The sequence below is a fragment of the Nipponia nippon genome, unplaced genomic scaffold (assembly GCF_047370975.1).
Source record: "Nipponia nippon isolate SJK-2023a ecotype South Korea unplaced genomic scaffold, ASM4737097v1 scaffold_31, whole genome shotgun sequence".
NCBI lineage: Eukaryota > Metazoa > Chordata > Aves > Pelecaniformes > Threskiornithidae > Nipponia > Nipponia nippon.
Window position 1 is genome coordinate 2,347,696 of NW_028262349.1, and position 22,548 is coordinate 2,370,243.

General features: G+C 42.9%; 1 protein-coding gene across 6 annotated transcripts in view; it reads right to left on the minus strand.

The window, feature by feature from the left end:
* Positions 1-22,548, minus strand: part of INSR (insulin receptor) — a 66,946-nt gene that overhangs the window by 33,701 nt on the left and 10,697 nt on the right. For 4 of the 6 annotated variants that reach the window (XR_015707371.1, XM_087769682.1, XM_087769683.1 and 1 more), the window contains exon 2: positions 16,073-16,624. Coding sequence is in view for 5 of the 6 variants with exons in the window: in XM_087769679.1 (XP_087625805.1) it covers positions 16,073-16,624 (552 nt within the window). In the remaining variant the exon portion in view is untranslated. Of the gene's footprint in view, positions 1-16,072; positions 16,625-20,510; positions 22,011-22,548 lie in introns of those variants that run through there. The other 2 variants (XM_087769681.1, XM_087769680.1) reach the window with 2 other exon arrangements.

Sequence of the window (22,548 nt, forward strand, 5' to 3'; positions counted from 1 at the left end):
AAATACTTTACCTAGTGTCTACAACACCGCTGCTGTGCCGTTCTCTGGCAAGCAGATCAAGCCTGCTCCTTGTACTTTGTATTCAAAACTACACGGGAGCTTAGTGCAGCATAAGGGATCGGAAATAACCACCAGCCTCTGCTTGCCTGCTTGTTTTTCTTTAATATGCAAGCCCCAAAATGACACTGCATCTTCAGGGAAAACCTGGAGTCCCCAGCCAGTTATCACTAAATATAATGCCCCCATGCAAATCAATACTAACTCCAGGCTTTGCTGCTGTCAGTCCCTTTGATGGCTTATAATTGAAGAAGATCAAGAAGCCACGACACCCAGCCCTGTCCCTCAGCTACCTGAGGACTGGGAGGCCAGAAGCTTCCGAGCTTCAATCCTTCTGACAGTAATTTGCTACAGAGCCACTAAGTGAAATCTGTCTCCCTATAAAAAGGGCAGAAATGTCCAGCGTACCTAACCTCTGGCCAACACGGAGATTTGTAAGGAGTAGATCATTTTAAAGTAGTTTGGACATCAGACACCTCACATTGTGCTTAATTCTGTACATCAGAACAGAGGATTTGTAATTTAGACCAAGACCAGAACCTTTATAGTTAATTTGGGGAATTTTTCTGTAAAGCTTTGATCATTGTTTTACTCGCAGCTATGAGGGTGCTTTTTTGTTGTTATGGTTTGTTAAATTTCAATCCTTATTACAACCTAAGGATTTGTTTTTATCATTCAACGGTTGACACACCACCTGGGAGCCTCATGAAAGCTTGACGTTAATATTTAACTATATATTACTCTTTCCGATGTACAGCATCTTGCAAACATCCCTGTTCACTTTAACCTGCTCCCGACAGACCTGCTCACTCACATTGCAATCCCAGAAGACCCAAGAGAATCACAGCGAAGCGGTCCAGGCAGCCACGGATGTCCTAAAAATAAGTGTAATTGCGTGTAAAGTCTCTATCCATACGTGACTCTGAATTCAGCTCTCTGAACCAGCCAGGCGACCGTATCAGCACAGTGCTGGGGGCAAGCTTCTCATCAGACCAATTTATTTCTTAGTGACCGGCAGTGTGGACTGACCAGAATAAGAAGTCAGCAGCTTAGTGCTGAATGAGAGAAGATGCTGCAGCGGGACGGGGCATGAAAGAGGAGTTTATATCTGCCCTACTGAGAAACAGAGACAAATTAAGCTATGCAGAAGTGCTTCAAAGTATAGTGATGGTCTAAGAACCAGGTCTCATTTTTTCAAACGTAGGTTGAACACAAGCTATTACTTTAACCTACAAACCCTGTCCTGAAAATGAGGAGTGATACAATCAAAGCATGAGGCGAAATGTATAACCTTTGCTTTCTGCAAAGATAAGAGAGGGATAAGATTGCTTTTCCCAAGGCCACAGAGAAGAATGTTGTAGTAAACAAGGCATGAAAGAATGAAAGCTAAGTTGACACATTCAGCTACGTGGGGATAAGGAAGATAGCATTTTAGATGTGTTATGTGAAAAGATGTGTAAAATGTAACCTGGACGCACAAAATAAGAGCAAATCTATACCAAAAAGGACATACGGTTTACAGCAAAGGGGAAAATGGAGCTGTCCATAACCGAGAAAGGTAATGAAATGGGTGGGCGTAAGATTAACCACAAGGAGATTAAGCTGATAACTAATGATCTACACAGAAATGTCAGACAGAGGTTAAGATTTTAATCTGGACAAATTTCAGGGCATAGTCATGAATTGTAAATATAGATACTGAAGATGAATTTGTGTTTGTGGACGAAGATACTGAAAAGAAGACAAAAAGGAAGAAGGAACACAACTTATTGCAGATCCCCCCTTCCCTGCTTCACCTCCCGAGAGCCAGAGAGGATGAGGAGAAAGGTAAAATATCACCTGAAGGCCAGTTGCGCAAAGAAGTATTTAGAGGATGAATTTTCCCGTGAAGCAAAGCCAACTAGCTCTACCAACCAGACTTTTTTTTTCCTTAAGTGACCAAGATGCATAAACTGTTTTAGTGCATGGTCATTTAGCATGCTGCCCAAATCCATGCTAGACATGGAACGGCTGCGGTAGGAATCTGATCACAATGCCGGTCTCTGTCCCACTGCAGCCACTCCAAGGGTAAAGGGTTTCGCTCTGTGCCAAGAGCGACCGACTACCGGAGACAGCAGCAGAGGGAAGGCGACTCCGGGTCTCGAGCAGCCTCTCTACGCAGGCAGCGCCCTTGGAAGAAGTGCTGCTGGTCAGCTGCCTGCTCCTCAACATAACCCGAGGCTGGCAGCCGGCAGCCTGGCAGGAATCAAAACAGAGCAGTTATACCCCATGCGAGCAGCCAACGCACGAAAGGATTCGCCAAAGGGCGAGCGCATACATCCTTCTGTTACCAGATTTATTTCCCCCATAGATACATCCAAAACGAAATATTGTAAAGCATGTCTTCCAGTAATTTAATAGGTGTCATGGTTTTCCCTGAACCTACAATAATTTTTTTCAAAATCCTATTTGAACTGCGGAAAGGAGAAATGTATGCAGTATCTCATTACTAGGCATACTAGTATCAAATGCATAGATCGTATGCACCCATATAATATTCTCTCAACTACTCTAGTCATTTTGGCCTCATCAGCTCATGCCCACTAATTTATACACCCTTCTCTCTTTGCCCTAAAGCAGCAAGTATGCTCTCCACAGTTTATTTCTAGGTAAAAGAATTTACTTAGCAGTACTGAAATAGATACTGTTTGCTTGCAGTCCCAGAGCCAAGCAGTTGAGACCTCTCTATGAAATGTATTTTTATTTACTACTTGCCCTTGTCATCTTCAGCATACCAGCAAGGCCCATTTTCAAGTAATTCAATGTATAATAATTTTGGCCCCACACAAACTATCCAACTCGGCTCTATCCAGATATGTATCTGCTGAATGGCTTCTCTTTACGAACATATGATCCCTATAGTTTTGATCTACAGGATGTGTGCTGTGCCACATCACTCTGCTTCTCTAATCAAAGTGCCAAATGAGAAATGACAAAAATGACCAGAAGCCCCACAAATACAACCCTAAGGAAAAACAAATGGCTATAGATTAGTAAAAAAAACATTAGTAAAAAAAAAAAATAGCTGCTACCCTTAGCAGCTATTAATGTATTTCTCCTTGTGATTTATGCAAGAGAAAGTTGTAATCTGAAGGAATTTAATCCCAACCTAGTTGTGCCATCCCAACAAGGAGAGGCCAACGACGAGGGAACTGAATCTTCTGAAGTTACATTGAACTCAGGGGACATCTTGGATTCTCAATCTTTCTTCCACAACAGTTTCATAGAATACCAGGTTGGAAGGGACCTCAGGGATCATCTGGTCCAACCTTTCCAGCACAATCTAGATGAGATGACCCAGCACCATGTCCAGCTGAGTCTTAAACATGTTCAGTGTAGCAGAGTCAACCACTTCCCTGGGGAGATTATTCCAATGATTGACTGTTCTCATTGTGAAAAATTCACCTCTCGTGTCCAATCGGAATCTCCCCGGGAGTAACTTGTACCCGTTACCCCTTGTCCTACCAAGTGACTCCTTGTAAAAAGGGAGTCTCCATCTTCTTTGTAGCTCCCCTTTAAGTACTGGTACACGGTGATGAGATCACCTCGAAGCCTCCTTTTCTCAAGGCTGAACAAACCAGCTCTCTCAGCCTGTCTGCATACGGCAGGCTGCCGAGACCTTTGATCATCGCGGTGGCCCTTCCCTGGACCCCCTCCAGCCTCTCCACATCTTTTTTGTATAACGGGGACCAGAACTGTACGCAGTATTCCAGCTGTGGCCTGACAAGCGCTGAGCAGAGAGGGATAATGACTTCTTTATCTCTGCTGGTGATGCCCTTTTTGATGCAACCCAGCCTCCTGTTGGCCTTCTTGGCCACAGCAGCAGCAGTTCACTCATGTTGAGCCTCCTGCCCACCAGGGCCCCCAGGTCCCTCTCCACAGAGCTGCTCTCCAGCAAGGTGGATCCCGGTCTGAGCTGCACTCCTGGATTATGTTTTCCCAGGTGCAAGACCTTACACTTGTCTTTGTTAAACTTCATACGGTTCTTATTAGCTCACTCTTCCAGCCTATCCAGATCTTCCTGCAGGGTGGCTCTCCCTTCCAGAGCGTCTACTTCCCCACTCAATTTGGTGTCATCTGCAAACTTCATCAGGCTACACTTGATCCCGTTATCCAGATCGCTTACAAAGATATTGAATAGCGTTGGGCCCAGTATCGATCCCTGGGGGACCCCACTTGTGACAGGCTGCCAGTTTCAAAAAGAGCCATTTACCACCACCCTTTGGGTGCGGCCCATCAGCCAATTCCTCACCCACTGCACAGATCACTTGTCCAGGCCATAACGCATCAGTGTCTCCAGGAGGCAGTTAACAGCTCCAACTGTCAATTGTCAGAACCGTGAAAATTCTGTTTTATTTCACGCCTCTGCCGTGGTAAGCTCTTAAAATAAAACTGACTGTCACTGAAGTCACTTTGTTCAATAATAAGGAAGTGCAGTAGTAGCAAAACTCTCATTATCTGCCCGTTAAACTGCGCTCGGCCATCGAGAGAAACAGGATCTGCTTACATAACGCGAACCGTGCCGGCGTGCGCCGCGATTGCTAAAAAGCTTCGGCTTCATGGATGTTTATCAGCATGGGAGTCGAGATACGGTCTAATCACCAGTTACCATCAGCATTGTCCATTTCAGAGAAATTAAGACTATTCAGAGCTGGTCTAATTGATCCCGTAGCGTGAGCCGCGACACCTGCCGATTCCTAAATGGGGTAATTACTGTGGGGAGGGGGGGGAAACCCTCATGGAAATAATCCTACCATGGATAGAGTCTTCTGAAAAAAAAAAATACACAAACTAGCGTTATCTGGACAGAAAAAGAGATGGGACTCTCCTCTACAAGAAACCTGAAGCCATATCAGTTTCTCCAGGGACAAAGAGTCTTTTTCTTAAGCAAACTATGAAGGTTTCAAATCTCAGCACAGAGCTGCTGTTTTTGAAAGCAATCCTCAACTGGAAGGGAGCCAAAGACGTTTTCGAGATGCTGCCCAGTCCATCCACCTGTCCAAGGCCAGATCAAATACTTTACCTAAGACATTTCTGACAGTTGTTTGTCTAAACCCATCTTAAGTTCTGCCTCAAGGCACTCCCTGCATATGCCGGCTGAATTTATTGAAGTCTAGCTTGTCAGCAGGTCGCTCCCATCAGCTCCACGTTACAGACAACCACCGAGGCACCGAGAGGGGCACAGAACCACCCAACAGGCCAACGGCAGCACCGAGAAGAAATTGGTGGTATCGAAGTCCGCGTCCAGCATGCAATCCTCTGCAAAACATTTAGTACGAAGAGAAACACTTGATGGTTTATTGCTGAGTCCTGCTTAGTCTCCTTCAGTATCAAAGCAAGGCTCATATTTGAAACCGTGCCACTTCAAATTAGGCTTTGGGTGGATGGATGTATTACCGCAGTGGATAGTCACTGGCAAATCTGAGCACCGAGAGGCCTAAAGTGTGTTTGAAAAACACAATCTGGAGTTCTTTTTGTTATCACAGATTAGAGCATGTGGAAAAACAACACGCTCTTCCCCAGTGCTGATCAACAAGAACCGTCATGCAGCAACTCCTCCTTTCGCCAACAGAGCCATGCAAAACATGAGGACATTTTTCTTATCACACCCACCAAATTCATGCACTGTACAGGCTCAACGTGAACATTTTATATTCCCCGGAACAAAAACTGATGCTTGATGCAGACACCTAGTTCGAATAGACTTATAGACCAGTTTTGTGGACTAGACTTGATGTCTAAGCACTGAAAGAGCAGCCAAACACTATACAAATTATTTAAGCAGCCCTGGAGATAAGGTTATTGGAATGTGAAAGAGAAGCCTGAGGAAAAGGTAATGTACACATCAGAGTTCTTTTGCTAATTTAATAATTGTAGAAACCTGCCGATGAGGTGAGAAGTTGTTTTGGATAAAGCACCAGTTTCCACATTACTGCTTTTTTATTAAGTCTCCAGGTAAGACTGCTACCACGTTAGGCTCTCCGGTCTGCCAGAAACACAGGGCGTGCAGAGATTCCCTGAGCCTCAAATCCACAGAATTGAATGAACAGAGAAACAGTTTATCGAGCTTTAAAGGCTTCCCTTCAAATACAGTTTTAAAACAAAAGCCTTATTCCTTTAAGCCGTGTTAAGGCTCCACTGGGCGAGACTTTCAGACAGACAGACATCAGACCGAGGAGCTCCATTTCCTCTCTGGCTTTTGGGAGCTTTTGAGGGGTACTTACAAGGGAACTCTTGGACTCATTCATCCCGAACTGAAGCTGTGTAAACACATCCAGTGCGATCGGCCTTACTTCAGAAAGATGACATTCAGAAAAGACTGAAGACCAGAAAAAACAAGTCCTATTTGTTTTATTAAATCATTCCTGTTATGTTTTCACTGCCCATAGAATATAATTGGTTTCTCTTTGCAGAAAAGACAAGGAAAACATTTGTCTGATACTCAAATTTTAATGAATATTGCTCATGAAGTATTAAAATCCTTGCAGTGTCGTAATGCAACATGGATGCCTAATGAAGTTTAAAACGGTAACAGAAAAATGCTTAGTTATCCCGTGATGTCTGCTGACTTGCATGTGCCTTATTCCTAGGAAACCCAATACACTGGTAGAGCTTCCTGCATCATTCCTAAGCTTTTCTAACCGTGTCTTTAAAAGCGCAGCAGGGTTCAAGCCCACCTTCAAGTGCAAGCGTTCTTTACGTACCTTCTCAACCATAAACAGGTGCCGATATGACAGTTTTAGCGTGATGTCTGAAGTTTCTGTGTGAGAGATTTCCAGATGCTCAGCTCGGTGCAATAGCTGGAACTTGATTTTTTTTTTTTTTTTTTTTGCCACAGGTTGCTTAGTAAAATCTCAGTTACTATTTTAGATATTTCAGAAGAAATGACTCGGAAGCTAGCGACCTCTCACTCACATTATCGAAAGCGAAGCTGCCAAGTTCAGCAGCTCTCGCACAGACACCAAATAATCCTTCCCTTGACCACATGGTATTGGACTTGGCCCCCTTCACATCAACAGGGGAAAAATCAGCCAGCATATGGGCAACCCCATTCCGTGTCATGCAAACTGCCTTGCAGTTTTGCCACACAGGAACGTTACATCTCAGCGCTGAACTCTTTCCTCTTGGCAGCAAAGGCCGGTCCGGTCCCGCAGCTCTGAAACGCTGCGTAGAGCCCAGCCTCTCCCTCACCGTACGCACGGCTCCTTTGCCGTGACTGCTGCCCCTGCCCACAGGTATTAAAGCCTTACACTGCAATAATGCTGTGTGCTGTTAATATAATTAACCCTCCCCAGCTACAAAACCAGAGAAGATATAAAAAATTGAGTTGGAAATTATGGCTACACAACTCCAAGCCACGCCTGTTCCCTTGCCCTATAAACCTTCCCTTGCTTACAATCCTACAGTCCAGCAGGCTTTATTTGGATTAACAAATTGCGACCAACCTCCTCCCTCCCTGCCCCAGACAATTCACATTTTCAAAAACACTAAATGAGGAATCGTGCTTAGGGGTCAGGCTAAAGTGAACCGAGAGAAGCACGAAGAACCAGAAAGCCAGCAACCTTAGACGTTACTGCTGCTCAGTCTGCAGATATTTTCTCTGATCTCTGACAAGCTTGCTACCTAAGCTGCCTTAACTCGGTGTATTGACTTAAAAACCCTCAGTCTTTCCCTGTAACTTGAGCTCCGGCTCAGCTCATCATGTCAGGGCCCTGAAATTCCAGCGTGGCCACATACCAGCAGCAGCAGCAATGTGTACATCTCCAGAAGCCTTCAAATTGCACAGAAAACAAGAGAGTGGAGTAGTTCTATGAACAGATTTATGAAATTCCCCATCCCCAACTAAAGAGACCTTGCAGATTTTACAGTCTTCATCGGACCAATCTTGCTAAATACCCGTCACCCTCATTATGCTTGCATATCAACAAGGGTCACGATACTTAACAGCTCAACTGTCCGGCACCTGCCAGTGCTTCAGCAACTACAGAGTGGGAGCTGATGGCTGCAAAAGCTGAAACTGCCCGATTTACAATTACAACAGAGCAGTATTTCTTGACATCCTTGAAAAAGGGCACCTCTAACCTGATACACAAGATTAAAATCACATTTATTTTTCTGGAGCGCGCTGAAGTGATGTCAGCGAAACCACGTACACCCCAAGTTCTTTAAAAATACGTAGAAGAGAATTAATCCCAGCATTCTGTTGAATGCTGTTCTAACCAGACTTTCTTTCCAACTCTTTTGTGGGATTTCCTTCAAAATGTCGTCTTCCTCAGAGCCTACAAGCTCTCGAGGTGCTTGAGAGGCAGCCTCTGGTCAGGTAAATAAGAAAGCACAATCTCAAATTAAAGAATTCATACTGAGGGTACGGAGCTCCTTGTTTGTACAGAGCATCCTCTTGCCCTGCCCGCGTCCATCTCCTCGATAGCAATTCTGACCCTATTTTGAAGAAGGGAGAAGGAAATTCCACGTTAGAAAACTTTTTGGACATAAAGAAGTGCCAAGCGCCCTGCCCTGTTTTTTCACTTCATTTAAATACAGATTCACGAGGAAGCCAGACTCAAATGAAAACATTGTACTCACTTAGCCAACGTTTAAGCATTACCCAGAGCCAAAGTTAATTCTGTTTGTTTTAAATGTCACAAGCCAGAATAAAAGCAACACTGACGGCTCTCAAACAACGTCAGCCCAGCCAGCAAAGTGCCCCCCCGTACCCCCACCTAAAAAAAAAATCTAGATAAAGACGATGAACGCAGACAGTTGTAATCTACAGTATTTCAGTGACCAAGCCGCAGCGCTGGTTTGTACACTTAGGCGATGCCAGCCGCAAGCTTTGGATCAAAGCAGCAACTGAAATAACTACAGGCACGTACCAAGCAGCTCAGCCCGCTGCCAGGCAATCCCAGCCAGTACCCCACAACTTCCCACCACCCAACATTTTTTTTTTCCAGCTAACCAACGGCCCTAATTAAGAAGCATAAACATCCCAGCAAGTTCATTCACATCCCTCCAATAGGAACTTGCACACAATTATAGGATATAATTGGGAAGCATGACCATTGAACTTGTAACCAGCTATTGTCACAGACGGAGAGAAGGGTTAGTGTTGCTTCCTCCAGGACACAGTTGGTTATTCACCAGCTCTGTAATTAATCAAAAGGTCCTGAAACCCTCAACCTTTCAGCTAGAAACAATCTTTGCACTGGGCACACCTGGGTTTTTCTGACCTTTTTCGTGTTTTGTGTGCGCTTTTTTTAAACACAACATTTATTTACAGAGGCAATCCCTGTCAAATACAATTCCTGATAGAGCAAGATGTTTCAGAGAACTTTGCCAAGTGACATATTTTGGTTGGTCTTGTTACACATGCTGAATACACTTCTTTGTACGGACTCAACGGTTCACAATCCTTCCAAAGCCTTTTACAAGAAGGATTTCCACTTCCTTCATCATAAAATGAAAGATTGCTACACCATCATACACACCTTAAATTTATTTTGCTCTGTCTGCCTAAATCTGAGAAGGAGCATCAGAATTGCATTTGATTTAGAATACTTTTAAGATTAATTAGGTTTTTTTTAAGATTTAAAATACAGAATCATTGTTCCGCCTTCATCAAGGGGGGTGAAGGGAAGAAAACATACAGAATATATAACTGGCCAGTTCCTTATCTTTGCTTAGGGCACCAAAGCACCCCAACATTCAGCAGGATTCGCTCTGAACGGAGCAAGTCTCCTCTTCCCGCAGCAAGCACATCACGCCGGGTGAACCACTTGCAGCTCTCCCATTCATGCATTGCTAACACAGCTTAACTCTGTTGCTCAGTATTATTGTTATTTTTTTACATTCTGTGACTTGCTGCTTCTACATCCATGCCCAGGCAACAGGATTTTCCAACAAACGTGTCTGCCAAGCATAGTCAGTCTTCTCTATTTTGTTTAACAAGGGGTAGTGCAGGTTCCCTTGTTGAAGCAAACAAGGTAACCCAGAACTGTTCTTGAAGTGGGAAAAATAAGTATTCTACCTGAAGTACCCTTGGCACGCCACCCTTGGAAATCACACGCAGCCAACGTCACCATTGAAGATTGAACAGAAATCTTAAAACATCTTCCAGTAATGTTAGCGCTGAACCACTGCACGTGAAGTGCGAAACTCCTCTCAGCCTCCTCAACGGCCCAGACACTGACTTAAATAACAAGTGTGCTGGGGACGGGGCCAAGGATGAAAGAATTAAAACAGCAACTCAGACCAAACAAGATGAAAACTTTTCCAATTTTCACCGTATCAGCAGCAAAATACCTCATTCTCCTTTTGAACTAATCAAAAACCTTGACAAAACCTCTGTACAGAAATTAAGATATCTTAACTTTGGGGAGAATTGTCTATATTTACTGCTTATTAACTGTTGGGTGAGCTAGGAATTAGTTCTTGTTCAAATGCTCTGAAGACGGAACGGATCAGACAGCGGCTCCTGTCTAAAGTGCTGGTCAGGAATTGGGGCAGGGGAAGAAAACCTTCAGCCCCCCTGCGTTTAAGTAAAGGCGCATCAGCGAAGAAACATAAATGTGGTTGAGACCATGGGAGCACGGGGATATCTCAGCAAGTTGAAACTATTAAGTATTGAAATCCTACAGTCTCGTGTCACCCCAGGTTGGTGGAGAAAAACCAAACTAGATGCTTCTTCAGAGCCCCAAGTTTTGTTTGGTGTTTTTAAATTAAGTAGTGTACTCTTAAATAGCCATCTGTATGGAATGATTGTTTCCACCCCTTTTCCCCCAGTTCTGGGCTGTATCACACCACCAAGCACCATAAATCTCTTAATTACTCTTAATAAGCTAAAGTGAATTAGTTTAGGATGTCTAGCCGTTTGCAAGCATCACAATAGCCCCAACCACAAGCACTACATGCACTCAATAAAGCTGTCGCTTGGCAAGGTTCAGAACAGACGCCCCAGTGAGATTATCGGGTGTCAACTTCCATCTGGCATTTGTCAGAGCTCAGGGAAAAAAAAGGCAGTTCTTATCAGATCTCCAAATAAAAGGAGCACTTCCACTTCATGTGGTAGCAACTGGAAAAATTTCTTTTGTGTTTGAAGCTTTAAAAATATCTTGCCCTTGAGGTTGGCTAAGTCTGTTCAGTGCTTCGAGACCCCTTTCCCATACAAAGGTAATAAAACTAAGCTTATGGTTACAGAAATTCCCAGCACATAAAAATTACAGGAAGCTGTTGCTAAGTAATATTTCTACCTAAGTAAACATCACAAAACGTTTCCCACACACACCTCTGAACTTTGTTATTCAAACCTGCCTTGAAGATGTTCATAGTCGCAGAATTTCTTCTGGCACCGGTCTCGTTAAAAGCTCTCGGTGCTATTTCGCAGCAGTTGAAAGACGTTGCAGGCTGAGCAATGTTTTTCCGAGGGCTTTGTTGTGTTGCTTGTACTAGGAAACAAAGCAAGCTACTAAAGCTACTCTTCAGCTCCTTACCTGTCCCCTACCCGTCCCAGAATTTTCCCTGGATAAGTCACAAGAAAATTAAAGAGAGATTCTGTTGTACCCCTATTCTCCATACCTGCTTCCCCAACATCATAAAAAAATCTGGACGAGCATTGTTATTTTCATGTGGTACCTTTCTTTAGCAGCTCCTTTGCACGGCGATTACTCCAGACTGTGATCCCTTCTATCAGCTCTGTTTTACCATCTTCTTCAATTGGCCCAAATGGTTTCATACACCTTCCGTTTTCTTTTAATGAGGTTAATATTTTGCAACAAATTCTAGGTTGCACTAATGGAGCGACACAACTTTCAGTTTTATTGCATAAAGTAAGATAACAGATTGAAGAAAAAGTCTGTCTACAAACCTGCAATAGCCCACGCTCTTAATAACTCACATTTCCTGGTAGCGTGAAGTCCCAAGATCAAGAAGATAACAGACTCCTACAAAGGCTTCATTCAGGCTGAACAGGAGAACTTGAATTTCATCATACCGTCCAAGGAACGAAGCCCATCTTTCAGATATTCATCCTTATATTCCAGGAATGTGGCCCTCCAGTATTCACCAAGGGACTGTCTGATATTGCAGATCATTCTCCTGTTCATTTTTGTTTCGCCATTCCACTTCTCCTTCCTATTACCTTACTCCCCCTCCAGATGACCCAATATGCAAGTAAAAGGCTGAACCCGCCTTTATAATTAGACTGTCAAAAACATCAGACTGCTTCAAATTATGTATGGACAGAGAAGACTGACTGCAAAGAGAATTGGCAAGAAATCCTATTTCAGAGGGAATTGTTCCTTCCGCAAGTGCAGCGACAGACATATAGCTTTTTTGTTACATGAAAAAAAAGCATGTGGAAAAAAATGCAAAATATGAAAATCATGTTTGGCAGATCTAGACTGAGGTCTAGGATGTGGCATTTCCAGCATTTTTTTTGTCTGCATTCTTCAGCAAAGACGCTCTCCGCATGAACATGCTGCACCGAACCAAGAGCTATGTTTTTACGGCAATAAAAGTAAGTATGTATGTAAAAAAAACCTTATAAAAATGTGGGTTGAAAAGGTACAAAACCTCCAGAACAGGAACGGCACTTGGCTGCCATAAACAGCATAAGGCTAGACCCAAATTCCAAACAGACTACATATTTCCCTCCCTTCCTACCCAAAATATAACACGAGTTGGCCTTAATTGAACCGACTCGCTTTTGACACCAACACAAGTAATTTAGAAAAAAGAAAACTTTCAGGAAACACATCCCGACCAAGCTCAATCTATGGTATATCCACCTACACATCTTTCCACTCAGACACAGATTCCTCAATATTGCAACTGTTTTTTCAAAGCGTGCAGCTGCCCACAAATCATTTCGGTTCCTCCCAACCGGTTTCATCCACAACCTTAGCTCCAACGTCTGTAAGCAGATCCTTTACTTTGTTGTCTTGAACATGTTATCACCAACTGAAAAAATTTCTGGGCTGGAGTTATAGCTGCAAGGATGATTCACAGACTTGGATGTGTGCCTCAGATAATTATACGCTATAACTGAAAGTTAGTTTTGGAGTTAACTGGGATATCTGTGGTGATTCAAATAAAGAAATACCAAAGACGCGGGGTCAATATGAGATGCGGCAGGGATAACGTGAAGGAAGGCACCGCAGGAAGCAGGCACGGGAAGGTCAGGGACCGGTGTGGGAGAGATGGGGGACACCCAGGGACCCCACTCCAACCCCAACCGTCACCATCTCCCTTCCCACTCACACGAGACCTTTCTGCGACATCTTTCAGCCTTCCCACATGTGCTCTCTCAAAACTTCTTGCCCATCTCCTCTATTTTCTCCAGCAAGACTCCAAGCTTAGCAGGCTGGAAAAGCTTGCCGGCTTGGGACTTGTCTCTGTCAATTGACACACACTCTGTAACATCAAAACAATCAATATTTACATATGCTTTGAGGATTTTTTCCGGTAGACAAAACAACAAACAAAATATCCTGGCCCACAGTCCCAGGGCAGCAGTGCTATCACTTCAGGCAGCAACAACTTCCCATCCAGAGATGCTAAACAAAAAATAGCAAACAGGAGATGCTACACCAAGCTTTATGAAACAAACTCGGGTACAAATAACCTGCGTTAAAACAAACAACACGCAAACCCAAACTTCCCCCATAAAGTTATACTGAAATTGCTACATTTCACTCCAGCATTGGTTAACAAAGAGCAAAAATAAAAAAGGGGCATACACTTAAAACCAGAGAGATGGGAGACACCAGCACAGCATCAGCTGCTGAAGATTCCCAGATAAGCTGCAGAAGTGCAGAGGGAAAGGGATCAGGACATTGATACCCTCGGTACTGGGAGCTCTTCAGGCTAAGGAAAGCCACAGTACAATTCACACAAGCTTATAATAATCTTGACAAAACAATTACACCCGCTAAGGCTACGCTGTGGCTGGCAGGAGAACAGAGAACACGGCGATTCCACCAACAGGCGCACTAAACAAACATCACTTAATCTCTACCGTAGCTACTAGTGTGTATGTGTGTTGGAAGCCTAAAGGCTACTCAAGAACGTCTAGAACGTCCAAAAGACTACTCAAGCTGTTAAAATAACTTTAGAAGCATACAGGCAGGTGTCACAAGGCACAATATAATACAGATACCAGCTTGCTGAGAACACCAGCTACCAATAAATAAAAGTACAAATCTTAGCCTTCAAAACAAAGATAAGCAGGGCTTGTGAAGTGGTTTTGAAAATGCATACCGGTTACAGCCAAAGTATGTAGGAGCGCTGCTTCTCTACATCTTCTACAAGGAACACAGAAAACCAGATGGGAGCATCTGTATATAATTACTTTTGAAACCCTTTTCAAATTCAAATTTCAATTTCAAATTCAAGTCAAGCGGCCTTCCTAGCTTGGCTTCCTCAGGTAACCAAGCTAAGGCAGCGTGTGATGCTGCACGGGTGTCCTCCAACAAACGTCGCTGGATTTGTACAAGAGGCTCAGGAGCCGAGATTTCTGCCCCAATGGTAAAATATTACATTCTTACAGGTTTCATGGAAATAGGCAGTCACATAAAGGAGAGAAACCATACATTCCAGTCTGCTGTAGCACAGCCCCAGAAAATTGACAGGAATGAGGGACATCATGAACAGTCTAGCCACAGAAAAAGTTTCAGTTAGATCTTTAACCTTATGAAATAGTAGAAAACATAAAACAGGAACACATAAGAAACCAGGCTTCAGCGCTGATAACAACTGTATACCAAAAGACTTTATAAACTAAAACGCTTTCTAACCTTATTTTTAATTTTAAAAAAGGAACGTACACACACACTCGCATCTTCTTGCTCATACCCTGTTATTCTGGTGACAAAAAATAACCACTTTCTTTAAAAGGAAGCTAGACGATTTTGGGGTGAGGAGTAGCAGAGGGGAAACCACATTAATTTCATTAGTTTATGCATGCTGGTAGGAATTCCTTCTCAAATTTGGCACTTGGCACTCAGAGCTGCCCTTTAAAGCTTGGCAAGAAATTCTCTCCAGCCCGCAAGTTTCCTAATTTCGTCTTAGGACACACTGCTTCATTTGGATGCACTACCTCCAGAAAGACAGACAACTCTAAATATGTCAGTTTTACCTCAATTCACTTTGCTCCCCGTCAAGTCATATTTAACATAAATCAAAGTAAATATATAATTAAAACTAAACTTAAGGTCAGTTCCAAGTTTGGAAAAAACAAATCTGTATGAAATGAAAAGCAACCCTAATACAGTTTAAGAACCGGAGTTCAGGGGTTGCAACAGCAGCTACCTTTCTGAACATACCTTCTCCCCTGAACCAAAACCCCAGGCTCAAAGCCCTGTTATTTCACCCTCCCCAGGACTCCTGCTTCAGGCAACCCTGTCCAGGTCCTCTCTCCTCCTTCTCCTTTTCCCTTCAGGTCTGACTTGGCTTCCAGCTTCTTACTCTGTGCAAACGTTGCTCACTCATCCACATATCTGACACCTTTTTATGGCAGGAAGGTTTCAGTAAAAATGTTAATTGCATCGTTCTAGAGTCAGGTTTATTACATGAAGACTTTTCCCCGCTGTTCCATTTCCGCCTGCCGCAGCCTTTCAGTCAATCTGGACTTTTAATCCCCTACCCAAACCCCAACAGAGATACTAACACCACTAACTATTATACAAGATACCAGTTACACTCACAGTCCGTTAAACTTGCGAGCTCTAGGCAGTCCCTAACTTTCTTGAGAAACCAACCACAACGTTTTTGGACACATTACTTACACAGGTGAAACAACTGCTAAAACAGCCCCATCCCAAAGGCTCTCTCTTCACCTGTCTAACATCAATTTTGAACCTTGCTTTTAGGAACCTGTGCTTAAAGGTAGCCATTAATAGGTACCTATTAGCCCTCTAATAGATCTGACGGGTTAAAACTGACAGCAAAACCATAGTTGACATGCATCACTCTGCAGACTCACCTCTCTGACAGCGATCGTGGGTCCAGCAGCGTTCAATGAAAATGCCATTTATCACAGTAGGCGGACAGTTGCTCTTCCCTTTCACAGTTCCCGGACACACATCTCCACACTCTTCTTTGTCATCCTTGTTGGCCACGATGTAGTTATCTTCTACAGAATCCAAAATCCTTGACCAGTCGATCGTGGACAAGTAACATAATTCGTTGTTCTTCTCAATCCGCACAGCGCCTCGAGTAATGTTCATCAGGTTATAGAGGCCGATCTCTTTCAGGTGAACCATCTCAAAAATGACTAGTGCGTAGTTAAAAAACAGATGAGTTCCTCGAATCACAGTGAGGTTAGGGAAAAGTCCCTTTAAACTCTCCAGGCCATACACACGAAAAAGAAGCAAGTAGTCTGTAATCATAGTCAGTTTAGGAAAGCTGAGCTCGCGGAAATCTTCAGGCTTGGTTTTAAACATCAGCAATATTTGCAAGTGGCCCTCAATCACAGTGCAGTTCTCAAGCATGTTCAGCCGGGTCAGATTGTTGCGAATGTCCATGCTTTTGCAAACTGGAAGGCAAAGAACAACGTTATTGATTTATTTAAGAAAAGGAAATTGGTTTCATTTTCTAAATACACAGATTTGTCCAACCACACCGTAATATATAGCTACACTCAGAATTCACGACTAGGTCCTTGTCAGTAAAGCATGCTTCGAGTGTTAAGAAATATACTGTGGGGCACATTCCCTGGTATATGATTACAAAATAAGACTGAAAGATATTTCCTAATTTTTTCTGCCATCTTGAGTTTCTGGATATTGCCTCTCACACGACTGCAGTTGTAACACCAGTCCTTAGACGTCATTTGGCATTTACAGAAGAAAGAGATGTCCATGCCACCGAGTCTGTTTTCTTTAGATAGTTGCCAGCGACACACCTACCTCATCTCAGATTGTGCAATTAATGCCAGTGGATTAGAGGGAGTAATTTAGAATGGTTGCAGGGAGGAGAAGATAGGAAAAGAATAATGGCTAGGAAATGGTAGCGCTTTGGAAGAGAGCAGAACAACCTGGAAATACACACATGCAAGAGTACAGCCTCCACTCTTGCCCAGACTTTGCTGACAGGAGTAATTTACTACACTAGTAATTTTTGCCCTAAGCGTTCTTTTCAGATTAGGTGTTTGGGCTTTTTTGTTGCTATTTTCCTGAAGGTTGCAAATCTCCCTGCGTTGACTACCTGGACGGTTTATTTAGTAGAACCGGTAACCCAAAGAACTGGCAAAGTGAACAATTACATGAAGCATAGATTAGAAGGTAAACAGAATAATGCGAATCCAGGCACCCGCAAAAGAAAAAGATGGAAAGCAAAAAGTTTGAAGAGGGAAATATTTTTTTACCTCTAAGCACAGGGAAGAGAAGGAAGAGAATCAAGAAGGAACTTTAGAGCACCATGCCTGTACAGCGCAACAAAAGCCCCAGTGATAACCCTCTTAAGACTAAACTTCACAGAAATACACAGCCAGACCTTTATGTTCAAGGGAGAAGCCTGTGGAAAGGCAACGCTGCTTGGCAATACAACGGTGCAAAACAACCGTTTCCCTGTCCTGTCCAGGTGGATTCTTTGTTAATTTTTTTTTTTTTTTTTAAAGACTGCATCCACTTTAGGGATTCTCTTTTTTGTCTATAGCTGAGACAGCGCCCGCCACCCCCACCTTAAGAATTAAAAGCACAGGTTCTTTACTCTTTTTGTCACTGTATGTAAAGCTCACCGACTATAAAATTACCATGTCAAAGCTTCAAGAAATCACCCAGCAATAACCAGGCCTTACGAAATTGATGTAGAGACAGATGTTTAATAGTTAGGATTGTCTGACTCCTCGTGGTTTTACACAGACCACTGCTGTGTGGGTTAAAAATAAATTCTATGCAAACGTCTTAATGATTATTCAAAAATTTGCTCCACCGCAATAAAAAAAAAATAAATCTGGCAACACTAATATAGGATTTGGAGCAATGTTATTGCCCAATGGGATTTTTTGGCACTATATCCAAGTCGTTTCATAAATTGCTTTCTGCAAGAAAAAGCTAATTCACACAGTGCCTCAAAGATCAAGGACATACTTTTCAAAAGTGGGAAAGGAAATCTGATGACCAACTAGCAGCAACTTCTTTGCCCCATGGAAAACTGCAGCCAAACTGGAAGTAAGCCAGAAAGCTGTCTTGCTGCACACCCCAACTGTGGGCTGAAGGAACTGAGAAAGCAACAGATTCAGCTTAAGTACTCTCAATATTTATTTTAAACAATTACGATCGGTATTTCCAGGGAAGCAAGTGTGTGACAGCGCGGGCCAGTGGTTTCTTCTTGGAAGGAGAAACAACAGACGGACGAATAAAATTCAAACACCAAAATTCAACGTACAAGTCACCAGTGCAACTAAAACTCTCTAATAAATTCAAAATCCAACGTCTCGGTTCTTATTTACTGCTTGCTGAGCACAAACAGGCAAAATACAGCAAGCTAAGGTGGTACCCACGATCAGTTGCTGCATCACAGTATAAAGCACTACCTGGAGTAATCTGCACGTATACAGCTGAGCTTAAGGAAAAGGAAAGGTCAAAAAAAATACAGCTCAACTCGACAGACTAAGGATTACTTTCAAGAGTAAAAGCTCTAGGCTTTTATTGTGGCTCAAGGCCACAAAATGCATCTATACACTAAGCACAATTACCCGAGTCTGCCATCATTTTGACTAGAATTAGGTAGGTCACTAGAAATCGGCCACGAGCTGGCCCCCAGACACCCCCTTGATCCACACAGCTATCCCTGCTCCGAGAGCACGGCTGAAAACAGACAGGTGAAGCTTGGGAGTGAACAGCAAAGCATTCTGAAGTGCTAAATAATCATATAAATCTACCGGAGCTGGAAGTACACGTCTGCAATCCATCAGTTGTTTGCATTTCAGAAAAATTTTTGTATTTTTCACCAGCTCTCATACAGAACGCATTATTTGTAATTAGTGCTGCCAGCGCAGACCAGGCAGGAGATTCCACACATCCTGGCAAACCAGGATGTGACCCGAGTTATTCAAACTCCGCTGCTTTCAAAGCTGAGCAACAGCAACGCAATAAACTGGCACGCTGGCTGCTATGCTCAAGGCGTTCCAACACTGGGGCTTCTGCACAATTCCTTTTAACGGAAGGCAGCGTCAAATGCTGATCTTAGCCTGGTCTATAGAAACTTAGGAGGAATTTAAAACAAATTAGAGGGTTGTTTCTGAAATAAACAATTGAATAAAGGCCTCGTATAATTGTAAATCTACAAGGGTTAAAAGGGTTTATACAGATTTTTTCCACATTTAGAGAAAATTACACTAAAGAACTATTTTTCATGTTCTACCAGTTTAAAATAATAAATACCACCATGGTATCTGAGCTCCTTTTTTTTACCATCTCAAGCATCAAGGGGAATAATAAGAAGTTAAGAATATCTGAAACAAAATACACTTTTTTGTTGGAGGGTTGTCGATCTTTTAATGCTTTTGAATTCTGTTCAGCAGTTTGTATCTTCTGTTCATGCAGTAGCTGCTTAAGTCACCCCATAAATTTATTGTTACCAAGACAACAAGAAGCAGTCTTAAGCAAAGTAGTAAGTGTTTTTCCACAGCTTCTCTCGACAGTCTTTCTTCTGCAGAGACAGGGGAATTAATCAACAATTCAGTATGAAGGCTAGGCAGGTTTGATCCCAGAAGAAGGAGAGCAAAGTTGAGCAGTCAATTATAAGACAGAAAACCTGGTTTCAAAAAACACATAAATTAACTTTCAGGAAAATGAAAAATCTCAAATGGATTCTCCAGCAGTAGGCCCAAAGCTATTCCTGTTCGAACTACTGGCAAAACTGCTACTAAACATAAATCCCTAAATTGCAGCCGAAACAGGCTCCATGTCCAGCAGCACAGCATTACACTGCCAGAGAGGAAACGCTCCTCCGTCCCCAGTTACCAAGCTATTCAAAGTAACTTAAAAAAACCCCAAACCATCATTAGAGACGTGTTTCATCAGACCCCCAAGAAAAAAGTTGCAAGGCATGCTTTTTAAAAAACAAACAAACAGAAAAATCCCAAGATGCCAAGCCTCTTGAACAAACTAGTTTGGTAACAACCTTAAAGTACTGAATGAAGAAACTAGATCTGATGTCAGAGGTTCGTTTTCCAGACAGAGTCTAACAGGGGAAGAGCTGGAACTTAAGCCTTGTTTATAGTAAACTATGTGGATACCAAACCTTAATGATTCACTGCTTCAGAGCTCTGGCTCTTTAGCAATCAAGACCAGGCTAACGCAGCATCGCACAGAAAGATCACAAACCGTTTAAAATGACTATTAGTTAATTCTGCGTTTTTATAGTGTTCGCTGCCTACTTGAATAAACAAATTATTTAAGAAAAATTACACTCACTTTGGTCAAGTCAAAAGCTTTGCCATTCTATGCGAGGCTGACTTTTAGAAGTGGTGTTAAGAATCTGGAAAAAGGACTTTCGGGTGTTTCTCTGCAGTTATCTGAGACAGGAAAACATCCTGTTAAGCGACAGGTTAATAGAAGGGACTGTAAGATAGCTTCTAGCCTGCTGTAGCAATAGCATAATAAACATAAAAACACCTAGTTGTGAAATATTCATTTTTAAACTTCAATTTCCCCCCTCAGCCATTTAGATCTGAGCAATGAAGCAAACTGAGATACGGACTCAGAAGCGAGCCTGTCCATAAACCTCCAGCCCCCTCAGATAACATCTCAGATGCCTGTTCTCTTTCACTACTCGAGAGAGTGTTGCTGAATTGAGGGCAAACCTGTCACGGAGGTCACTTTCCTTAATGCCAAAAGCATATATAACCTCACAGTCTGGCCTAGAAAGCCTGGTTTGCTATATCATTAAGCTCTCCTCATTCAAATCAAACCAAAAACCACGACTCGTACTGCTATGCTTCCCGTGCAAAGAAAAAAGGTAGTGAAGCGATAGCATCCCGGACCAGGCCAGATCGCTCAGGGTCACGGGCAGAAGTCGATGCTAACAGACCTTAAGATCCTCATTACTTCAAAGGGAGCAGGAACGGGTTTTACACATTGCCAATATCAACAGAATTCATATTCTGCAAGACAGTCACCCCAAAATTGACCTCCACAAAACTTCTGGGTTTTACAGGCTATTCAGAGAGACAGTTAGTGTACTACCTCTCTTTAAAACAGCAAGAGGGCACGCTGGGATGGCTGAGAGATGCAGTTGTTGCCTAGTTTTGATACAGCCCTGCCCTGCTGCACTTATTCTTCATACTTGTGGGAGCAAAATTTCATTCTAGACCGAGTCTCTCAACATCAAAAATTAACGCAGGGTTCAGGTGGAACAAAGGACCAGTTTCTTAATGAGTTTACGTGGACAAAAAAATCTGTATGAGCCAGAAATAACAATTAAGAAGCAAATTATTTTAAAAAGCTATTACTACAGAAATACAAAGTCAAATTTGTCCCACCTGATGATTTAGGTAGAGAGATCTCAGCTGGATTTCTAACGCCCACCGCCAGCAGTAGGCAATGGAGTACCCATGCAGCACCCAAATTTAGGTGAAGAGTTTAGAAGGGGAGGAAGCGTACTCTAAACTCTGCTGATGGTATTGATTAGTTTTCTACGAATCCCAAAAGCAGCCCAAAGTAAGTTGCTCAGCTGGTAGATGCCTAAAATCAGGTGAGGTAAATCCCACCCTAAGTACCACAGCTAACGAACTGACATGCGTGAGATTTATTTCAAGAAGTTGCATTATGTTTACACAGTGATAAAAAAACCACACAAACCTGTTTTTCTTCACAAAACAAGATATATGTATCTTCATTTTATGCGCAGGTCAGGTCTCCTTTTCTTAACCCTTGCTTCTACTCCTCTCAGTAACTTCTGAACTCACCAACTAACTTCAGTCACATGTAAGAGAGGAAGAGAGTTCTCTTTCCTAAAAGACTCATGAAAACTGGGGATGGGTTAAGGGGGAAGAATTCAGCATCTCCACCCAAAGGATGCTTTAAGTGTGAACTCAAACCATCCACCCGCGTTGCCTACTGAACCAGCAGCACGCATAGTGTACGCTGCCTTCCCCCAGCCTCTTACCTGACGTTGTCTAGAAGAAGTAAAGGGAAGAGAAAGATACGGGGCACAAGGAAAACTACGTACAGTTGGGCTCAGAGATGGGGGGAATATTGTCACTGGAGAGCAGCGTTATCCCAGGGCGTGTTTGTAGAGAACGCAGGGCACAAATCTCCAAGAAAGCAGACTTCATTAGTTCCGTTGCTCAGGGAACAACGTGTTTGCTTATGCAACTATTGTACGTGCATTTACCCTTCGAGCCACGCTGATGCAGGCCTTCGCGTTAGCGTGTTGTTTTCCATCAGCACTGTAGTGCTGTGTGATCTAATTGTTCTCAGAAAATGGAGTCAAACATCAAAGTGGCTGAAA